Here is a 10,480-nt window from a genome sequence, read left to right on the forward strand (position 1 = left end):
AAAAAGTCACCGGCTGCTTTTAATTAGTCAAAAAGGGGGCTGCTTTGATTTCAAAGTTAGGCAGCCCATTTCTTTGAATTTTAGGATGGGATAATTATTTTGAGTCATTGAACTTTAGGGTATTTTCACAGATTAGTCCCTAAGTTTCAACTATAAATACCCTAGCTCATTTAGCTTCAATATCATCCCAAAATCTTCCAGTTCTCTCTCAAGTGTGTTTTGTAAACACTTGTAATTTTTTCTCTTCAGTAAAAGATCTGTAGCAGTCCGGAGACGTAAGCACAATTGGCTGAACTCCGTTATCAATTTTTCGGGTATTATTTTTCCGCTTTTATTTCGTATTCTCACTAATCTGACTATAGGGAAATTACTCGAACTCGATTTATTTCCTAACAACTTCTTCATCCTACTACTTGTTTCACAAGGAAGCAAATTAGACCATCAAATGCTTCAGAGCCAAATGGATGAACAAAGATAAGGCTAATTTCAACCAACCAAAGTTGATAAGACAAAAATGACCCTTGGAATCTGTTATATACCCCAACATCTATCCCTCCGGAGATACTATTCCGCACTAGGCGGCTCCACCGGGACACATACTCAGGCCACCGTCATCGGCCAACCACCGCATTAGGACGTGACAATCATCATCTTTCCCGTTGTACATCAAACTAGTTCCATAAATAGTACAAAAAAATCAAAATTTTGATTCAATGCAACTAAAAAAAGTAGTAAACCTTACCAACTTTCTAACTTTTCCTTATCATAAAAAAGAGTAAAGATTGTACCTTGAAAATCCAAATGCTATCAATGATCTCAGAACTCGTCATTTCATCATCACAATCTTCTTCTTCTTCTTCTACGTCGTCGTTTTGTTGGGTGTTAAAGCTGAAACCTTTGGAACGGATGATCTCAGCATTAGAATCCCACTTTCTTCTCTTCCTATTGCTGCTATCTCTGGCAGCGGATGAGCTGAAACGACAGTGTATATGGGAGGGGGAGGGAGGGTAAAATGGGAAATGGATGCGGGCTTTTTGTCGTTTGGTGAAGAAGATAAAGGAGGAAGAAGAAGGGCACGATTGAGCCACTGTTGTTGCTGCTGCCATCCTCGTTTTCAGATTCAGAGCTTCGGGATATTTTTTCCATTTTGCCATGTTGATATTTTCTTGGGTAAACTACGCGTTTAGTGCCTAATCCATCGGTTTTGGTTCGTTTTAGTGCCTAAACTTTCTTTATTTTTAAAATCATACCTAATGTTTAGTTTTTGTTTCATTTTAATCCCATCGTTAAATCTTTAATGTGTTTAATACCTAACCTATCAATTATGATCTATTTTAGTACTTAAACTTTCAAATTTTTTTCAAAAATTAATTTAAAGTTTTTAACAGGGTACTAAAACGAAACAAAAACTAAATATTAAATTTGGTTTTGAAAATATTAGAAGTTTAGGTACTAAAGTGGATCAAAACTGATAATTTAGGTACTAAATATATAGTTTACCATGTTTTCTTCTCCATTTACATTGGTGATTAGGGGTGAGCATTCAATCGAGTCGAGTCGAGTCAAAATTTTTTGAGTTATTTGAGTTGACGAAACGTATTTTACAACTCGAGCTTAACTTGAAATTTTTTCGAGTAGAGTCGAGTTATTCGAGTTTCTGTACTAATTTTATTATAATTATTTATAGTAGTATGGTAATGATTTGTTCCAATTTTTTGACTTTATCTAACCATAATATATATATATATATATATATTTATATTATAATGTTATTTAATATATCAAATACAATCTAAAATTATCAAATATATTCAAATATTATATTTTAAAGAAATTATTTTGAGGGTAAAATATTGATGAGAAGAAAGAATTTGCAAACAATTGTTGTCAAAAGACCAAATTGAGTAAAATGCAAAGTTTATGGACTAAATAAAAAAGATAGTATATTTTTAGTTAAAAATAACAGTTAAAGTTACATAGGTATTTTATTGTGATATATGAGCATGTGGTTCAAATTTGGTAACAAAAAGTGACTTAAAATAAATCACAAATTGAAGGAATAAGGAGATTATGAAAAATTGAATGACTAGATTGAAAAATAAAAAGATTATTATCAAAAAGAGGAATTGAAAGTACACATGTATTCTATTAAGGTTTAGGAGCATGTGGCTCAAATTTGATTAAAAAATGACTTAAAATAAATGACGAATTGAAAAAAATAATAAGATTATGAAAAATTGAAGAATTAAATTAAAAAAATAAAACAATTGTTATCAAAAAGAGGAATTGAAAGTATACATGTATTCTATTATGTTTTAGGAGCATGTGGTTCAAATTTGATAAAAAAGTAGACTTAAAATGAAGGACGAATTGAATAAATAATGAAATCAGGGACTAAATTATAAAATGGTCAAAGTACTGGGGTCAAATTTTTTGTTTTTCGAATAACTCAAAAATTCAAAATTTCAAGTCGACTCGAACTTAAAAATAGAATTTATAATTCGAATTGACTCGAATACTCTAAATTGAATTTTTTTTTTTTTTCGAGTAGAATTTTGATCACCCCTATGGGTGATAAAATAACTTAGCGATCCCACGACGACGTCGTTGCACCTAGTAGAAATTATGTCATTTGGGCTCTGGTGTCTGAACGCTCTGTTCTGAATATTTTTCGATGTTATAATTAATGCAACTAGAATTATTCATTATAAATAAATAGAACTGATGAAGTAAACAATTAATAAGTCAACTAATTAATCAAATTACACCTGAATTTCATACCATACTTGAATTTAAAACCTCAAAACCCATTCTTTTTATTAAGTTAAGGTGATTACAAAGTAGCATACGTTCTATATATTATCAACCATTTGATAATAAATACTCAATTACACTACTGCAGTTGCTAGTGCTCAAACCTATAACCTCTAAGAATAACAACCCATTCGTTTTAACTTGTTATTACTCTTGTCCAATTTTTATTTAATCATCGGTTTTATTATAAACAAAGACATCTATTTTTAAATGTTCATAATTAAATTAAATGTTCATTATTAAATAAATCAAAATTATAGTATGTTTCATATTATTTATTCAACTAAAACTAACGTTTAATTTTAATATTTATCCTTTTACGTATTATATATTACTATTTTAAATATATGATATTTCGGCCTTGCCAATTCGATCAGCTACAAATTAATTTTTAAATCTTTGGATATCAATTGTGTTTCTATTAATTTAATTTTAATTTAATATTGATTAACTAAATTGAATGTTAAACGACCCTTTTAGTCCATTTTTGATGTGAATGCACGTTTTAATCTATTTTGAATGTAAATACATGTTGAGATGCTATCATAGACGTTATCGGTTTCAAATAAGAACATATAGCTCGGATCTAAAATAAAGTGTCAATAAGACTCAAACACGTGTGTTCACAATCCGGTTCAACGACGAGATGACCGAAAAGACTCGATTGATACGATGCCAATATTTCGAGGATTCAATCAAAACATTTGACATCAACTTTATATGAATTGAAGGATTCTCAAAGGTTGTAGAGAGCTAGAAACTAAATTATAATCACCAATCTGTTTTATGCCAATGAGCAAGACATCAAAAATTCGAAATCAAACCGAAGACGGAAGAACCATTTCCGACATCCATTACCTAAACAAATAGTAGATGGAACAACCGACGTTCTTAATCCCGATTCAACTTGTTCGAGTTCAAATGGTTTCTACGATGAAGGCGTAAACATGTGTCCCTAAGGAAAACAACGAATAGAAAATACAAGATCGGGTTGGAATCTTCCTACCGGATGAGAAACTTTACAGAGAGATGCAAAATAGTGTTCGAGTAGTTTGTGGCCGTAACCAAAAAAAAAAAAATCCGGCGAGTAGCTACAACGATGGTACACATGAAGACGGCGGGAAGGGATCAAATCTGGTACAAAATAAATATAGACCGAATTAGTTACCCGCTATACTGCTCCTACTCTCGTTTAATTTGAAGTATTTTTGTCCCAAAACATGTTGGGCATGTATAAGACATGGGCACAGGAACAAGACATTTCAAATAAAAAAGAAACTAGGAAAAAGTTGAACACATTTTTTGTCAAATACATATTCATATTCGAAACTCAAACCCGGCATAGATTCGTAAAATCAGCATTGCGTTTTTGTTCACTTTTGTTTCTTAAATTTTAGTGAAAAAGACCTCAATGCATTCACTTTTTCAAGCTAAACTCCTCGGGAATTATAGTTCTTGTCTTGAAATGTCAATAGAGTGAAGGAAACTAACCATCAAAGCTGAGCTGCGAGTCAACTGAACAGGCTTTATCGATAACACTAGCATTCTAAAGCATATGTTGGGACCTACAACAATATTAAAATAATTAGGTTGATTTCAAAACTATGATTGGAAAGAAAACCCAATAAACTCTCGGTGATTTAATCGTTCTCAAGAAAATCGGATATAATCAGGGTGATTTCTATCGTTCTACAGCAAATAGGAGGACCGAATAATCCCACTAATGGAAATCAGTCTATGTATCAGACGAATTCAAACTAAAAAGATATGAAAGAGCAATAACATTGGCTTGTTCAAAGAGAGATCATAACGGGAATAAGTCGATGTATTAAATTTTAAATGAGCCTCATTGACACACACAAACATATATGAAATTTATCAGTAATCACGAGGAATTCGAGAAAAATAAACCTGCAAACTTGGGCCTCCTACCTCGAGCATATTTTCATCAAGAAAACCGGATGTGTTATGTCTCAAACCATTTGAACTATCATACTGGAGAATCCTTAGCTTTCCTTCCTGCGTTGGGAAATGTAGAAATTTGGAATAATTAGTCGCCCGCCAGACAAAAAAAAAAAAGGATTAGCACCAAAAACACAAATATGAAATTCATTGAAATGTCAATTGCCGACCTTTGTTCCATATACAAGGCCACCGCCGATAGAGGGATGAAAGCAAGCCACGTTTACCTCATCCTCTACGCTTGGAAGAACTCTCACAAGCTCCATATCAGAAACTCTGTACACCTGAGTAATGAAGTAAAGCACGAACACAACACAAGACAACGTGATAGAATTAGATTTTATATTATTAAAACAATACCACAATCAGATGGATGAACATTTATAAAAAATACGGTTTAAACAGAGACAGTAGCTGTGATTGAGTGTTATGGGGACATGCATTAAACATTTAAATGTCTTCCAACATCCAGGAGAAAAACAATTCTCGATCAATTAATAAAGCCGAGGCAACTGAACCACAAAAAACATAGATAAAGAAAATCACAAGCTTTTACCTCCAGAATGGTGTAAATGGGCACCGTGGTCTGTCCATCTATTACCAAACTTTTGAGAAGTGAGCTGTGGCGACGACCATAAGCAAGTAATATATGCTCGGATGTGGGTGAAAACTGCAAATTAGAAAACGTTCATATATTACAACTTTGCAACTGTTTCACATACAGCGGTATGCAGGTGTCTCCTAAATATGCATGGACATCCCATAGCACAAAAAGCCACAAATCCCAACAAAAACAAGATTTCATTTAATGAACTGAATAGAATAATCTACACAAAAAGGTGAACGGGGAGCGAGAGTTGGACCTGAATAGATGTTAAGCAGTGAGCAGCTCTTATTGCCCGTGAAGCAAGCGCCAATCCAAATCTGCACAAAAAGACCATCAAAATTACAAAGATTAATAATATAAACTGTAAGCAGAAGCGAGGGTAGGAATATGGAGAATAGATTAAAAAATCGGAATTTACGTGGCCTCCTCAAGCGAATATATACGAAGCTCATACACAACTCGATGTGCTAAAATTGGGTGGCGTGTGGGTGATGCTGCAACTCCTGCAACATCAGAATTAAGCTGGCTCTGGACTCCGGGATCGGCTTCCAAATGAGGAAGCATACAGGCAACGCAGGCTGCCAAAAATCTCCCACAAGGTGAAAAATGTGCACCCATTTCACTGCAATTATGTTTTTAGATAACAGTTTAAAGAATATCAGTGATATTTTGCAGCATACATAAGATCATAGCAACAACAGGATACCAAAGGAGATCACTTCCAGAAGAAGCTGAAATACAGGCAATAGAATAATTAATAGAAAATGCCTTCTCCAAACTACGTGGCAAAACACACACCTACAAAGCACAGCATGCGGAATGGTCAAGCGACATTTCTCTGGTTCAAGGAAAGCACAAGGATCTTTCATATCATGTGGCCATATTCTAAGTTTAACAGTGCAAGGAAGTTCTGCTGCTGCTGCAGACGCAAGAGATGTGGCAAGTTCAGATTGAATTCTGCTGGCAGCAGGTTGAGGATCACTACCATCATGTATGATGTTGCTAAAACCAGATTCTGCAGTTCCGCCTAAGGAGACCATGCGAGAACGTGAAGAACGATGCCGTGAACTTGATCTTCCATGAACTCTTGAGTGGCCAACACTCGTGGCCATACCTGAGGAAGCTACTGAAGCAGAAGTTCCTGTATCACCAGCTGGAAGCGAGTTATCATGACCATCGCCAGTAGCCAAACGCATATTGCGCTGACCAGCTTGAGTCTGACCGATTAACCATCCTTGCAAGAAAGGTAGCTCCCATGAGGTTGGATCACCAAAAGGGAAAAATTGAATAGTTCTCTCCACTGATTGCACCTCCATTGTCTCCATGGGCTCCATTGCAGAATAGGAAACATCAGTTTCCATCTCAGTTGGTAAAGGATTGCCTCCTGTTTCTTCGGGCAATGGAGAAGAGCTATTGGGTTCAACAGGAGACAACAAAAGCTCATACTGCCCTGTTGGAGTTGAATAGGTCAGAAGCCGTACTGAAGCTGATTGATCACCTCTCTGACGCACACCATTTGAACCAACGTTACCATCAGTATTCTGCAAAGATGTTCTTCCATTATCTCTAGAAAATGATGGCCATATCATGGAAGGTAAAGACATTAGAGGTAGTTCATTTGTCAAATTAGATCGATCATTTGCCAAATATACAGTTGGGGCTGGATAACACAAGTAACCAGGAGAAGTTGCCACTGTCATTGATGAATCAGGTGCATCAAGATCATTGACCTGCAAATCAGCCAGAAATCTAATTAGTATGAGAGTAGACTAAAGTACATAATCAATTTGAAAGAACTGACATTTCACCTCAGCAGTCAAAAGAAATGGAGCCGCGTATGGATGAAAATGTACAGCTCGAAGAGAACGTCGTGTCTTCAGTATAATAGAATGAGATGATGTCTCTCCTCTCCTATTGTAATGCCATATGTATAACTGATGAACAGCTCAAAAGTCAGACAGTCATGTATCGATCCAAATAAAGTGGTTCACATATATGGAACAATCAGCATCACCTTATGCCCTGAGGCTACTGCAAGAACTTCCCCTTGAGCATGGAAAGCAATAGATGCAATAGGGCGGTCTGCATTAAGGATAGAAATAAGAAATAACACAGAGCATAAACACATTATTGTGTTCTCAATGTAAAATTACAAAGGGAAATCCACAAGAGTAATTACAGAAATCACGTGTTCCTATACACTCAGCAGTATTTGCATTCCACAAGCGAACTTCATGATCCAAACTTCCACTTGCAAGTATCTCCGGATACAATGGATGGAACCTAACCTGCAAATTTTCAGCATCGCAAAATATTAACGCATGCTCTACCATGAGGATCCAAATTGCAAAATCATTTAGGCATTCAAGAAAAAGAAAGGATCAAGTAAATTAACTAAAAAATCTAATTATATTGTTGTCTTCAGCTGAATCAAAGATCTGAAAATGCATTTACAAAATACAAACTCAAAAGCATCAAAGTGATCTTATGGATGCATACAGATGAATTGAGCAGCATTGTTTTATACAGTTAGTATTTTTATCAATCCAGTTAGGTTCAAGTGGCAGATAGGCATTAATAAAATTTAAGAGGCAAAAAGTTACAGCCTCACCACCCAAGGCGTCCTGCGATGACCACTCAACACCTTCAAACAGTTTCCAGTCTGGCAATCGATAATCTTAACTGTATGATCTCCACTGCAGGACCAAAATGCAAGTAAAATATGTATCAAATCTTAGGGTGAAGCTAACTGGACACCTGCTTAGACTGATAAATACTGGAAAAAGTAACTCACTGCGTAGAAGCAAGCGTTTTCCCATCAGGACTAAAGGCTGCTGCAATAGTAGACCTCGGAGGAGGCAACAATGGGCAGTATTTTGCCGAAAAGTGCTGCAACGACTCTGCCTCTGCCCTGCAACCCCATTGAATTGCGATAAAATTTATTAGGATCCCTACTATAAGATAGGAACAAAGTTTTATGAGTCACACATGAACACATGACGATAAAAAGAATGGACCACAAAGTAGAATATAAAACTCAGTAGCTTCCACTAACAAAATTGTGAAAGGAAGTGGAAAAGATGGTATTACCAGGAAAGAAGATCAGATCTTGCATCTCTTGTTGCCTGACATTGTGGCCCAAAGGAATCAGGACGGCTCTTTGACCCTTCTCCCCATAACTTTCGTGATGACCGCTTGGTTCGTGGAGAAACTTCTCTCCGTGCCAATAACTGAAAAACATTGCTAGTGCAAGAAAAAACATAAAAAGATCTTATTCAGCATAAGCATGAAATATCAAAATTATGTACTCAAATCAATATAAATGCAACAGTGGACAATTCAAACCTAAATATATACAGCTCAATGAGCGTAGAGCAATTTAAAATAGCTGAATCGGTAGATATCTCAGCTGACTTCATTAAATGTAACAAATCTGGTAACATTTATGTATTAATTTTATCTGCTTAGGAGGGAATAACATGTTCCATAGACACCTTTCTTGCAATTAAACCATAGATCTCTTAGGGGCCGTTTGGTTCACGGCATATAACATTACCGGGGGAATTAAATCCTCATTCTCCCGTTTGGTTGGCCGATAATCTTATTCCCGGTAATCTTTTATTACCAACAGAGGATTTTTTTGGGTATATTACCGGGAATGTGATTACCCGCCTTCCCTGAGGAATTGCTGGATTACTGGCGTTTTGGACTAAAATGCCCTTAATTCTTTTTTTCAAAATTATCATTTTTCTTTCGTTGAATAATAAAAATTCTACGAAGGTTAAATTACAAATTTATCCTTAAACTATTTTAGATTTACAAAAAAAAGTTCATAATTATAATTTTCTGGGTTAAAATAAAATTTTACATTTTTATTAAACCTATTTATCTTTTCAATTTTGTAAAAAAATTATATAAATTTTATGAATTTAAAATTTTTAAAGAAAATATATAAATTAATTATAGTAATATTATAGTAGAATTCAACTTGCATTCTTACTAAACCAACCAAACACAAAATACAACGTTCCCAGTAATACTATTTACCGGTAATATTTTATTCTCATTGCTAATCTTACATTCCGTGAATCAAACGCACGCCTATAGTAATTTGGCCAAAAAATGAATCTAGTTAAAAAAATATCACCAATTCTTTATGGCATTGTTTTATCTGAATTGGTTGAAAATTCTCGACAGTTCATAAACATTCAAAAGAACTATGCTTAGATCAAGAAAATAGCATCGAAGTTTCAAGCATTCAAATCTGTTCTATAACATGATTGGGGGGGATTCCAGCTTGATTCCAAAACTAATAAAAAATCCAGCATAAATCAACTCAAACTTCAAAATTCAACATGAAAGCAAATAAAATCCCAAACTAAACCGCATTTTCTAATCAATACGGAACGAGATCCAATATTTACATCAAAATTCCGCGAAAACTATCATAATCCTCACCATCAGAATCCAAAAGAGTATTCCTAGAATTCAAATTCAAATCCAATTCCAATACCCCTAACAAAAAGAAAAAACGAAATCAGGCTCGAAATTCATTGGCATAAAACGTTTTACCTGGTCCTCCGCGAGCTAGAACCGGCTGGTGCATTCAAATATTCGGTTCGTACCGAATAATCTCTCATGATTCGCCGAAGTTTTTCAAGCTTCAATATGTCTCGCCATTTTATTAAAAAGAAATAAAAAAAAGGCTGAGAAATATTCTTTCCTTCTGTTTAAAAATAGAGGGCTAAGGAATTAGGTTTCGAATTTGTCAGTCGATCAGTGTTGACTATTATTATTAGTTGAATTTTTTAAAAGAAATAATTTATTTTTTCCTCGGTAAGATCACTCTGTTTGTTTCTGGGGAAAACCTAGAAATAAATAGAAGAAAATAATGCTTCGTGGCTTCACACCTTTGAGCTTTACTTATAAGATTTCTTCTTTATGGTTTGGTCGGTGTTGATTATTCAATTAGGAAAAATTACAAAACGATGCGTTTTGGGCTTTGGATCGACTCCAATGATGCAAATGTCCGGTTAAAATGTGCCCACAATTTAGAATTATTCAATTATTATATAAAAAAACAATTCAATTATTTTA

General features: G+C 34.7%; 1 protein-coding gene across 5 annotated transcripts; it reads right to left on the reverse strand.

Annotated features, from left to right (window-relative positions):
* Window positions 1–3,684: 3,684 nt before the first annotated feature.
* On the reverse strand, window positions 3,685–10,213 carry LOC120134856. 5 transcript variants are annotated; one of them, XR_005517202.1, is made up of 15 exons: window positions 9,956–10,213; window positions 8,474–8,626; window positions 8,178–8,294; window positions 7,995–8,079; window positions 7,563–7,671; window positions 7,398–7,465; window positions 7,192–7,317; window positions 6,182–7,113; window positions 5,802–6,005; window positions 5,640–5,700; window positions 5,333–5,446; window positions 4,947–5,060; window positions 4,747–4,833; window positions 4,302–4,379; window positions 3,685–3,948 (listed from the first exon to the last, which is right to left on the reverse strand). XR_005517202.1 is itself a non-coding variant. In XM_039151240.1 (15 exons), exons 1-14 carry the CDS (start codon window positions 10,021–10,023, stop codon window positions 4,353–4,355), a joined length of 2,265 nt encoding a protein of 754 aa, XP_039007171.1. In that variant the 5' UTR covers window positions 10,024–10,213; the 3' UTR covers window positions 3,685–3,905; window positions 4,306–4,352. The 5 variants fall into 5 exon arrangements, 3 of the variants coding, with proteins under 3 accessions (XP_039007171.1, XP_039007172.1, XP_039007170.1); XR_005517201.1 differs by having other exon boundaries at window positions 4,726–4,833; window positions 9,956–10,212; XM_039151240.1 differs by having other exon boundaries at window positions 3,685–3,905; window positions 4,306–4,379.
* Window positions 10,214–10,480: the final 267 nt, after the last annotated feature.

The sequence above is a fragment of the Hibiscus syriacus genome, unplaced genomic scaffold, assembly GCF_006381635.1.
Source record: "Hibiscus syriacus cultivar Baekdansim isolate YM2019G1 unplaced genomic scaffold, ASM638163v2 tig00110599_pilon, whole genome shotgun sequence".
In the NCBI taxonomy this organism is placed as follows: domain Eukaryota; kingdom Viridiplantae; phylum Streptophyta; class Magnoliopsida; order Malvales; family Malvaceae; genus Hibiscus; species Hibiscus syriacus.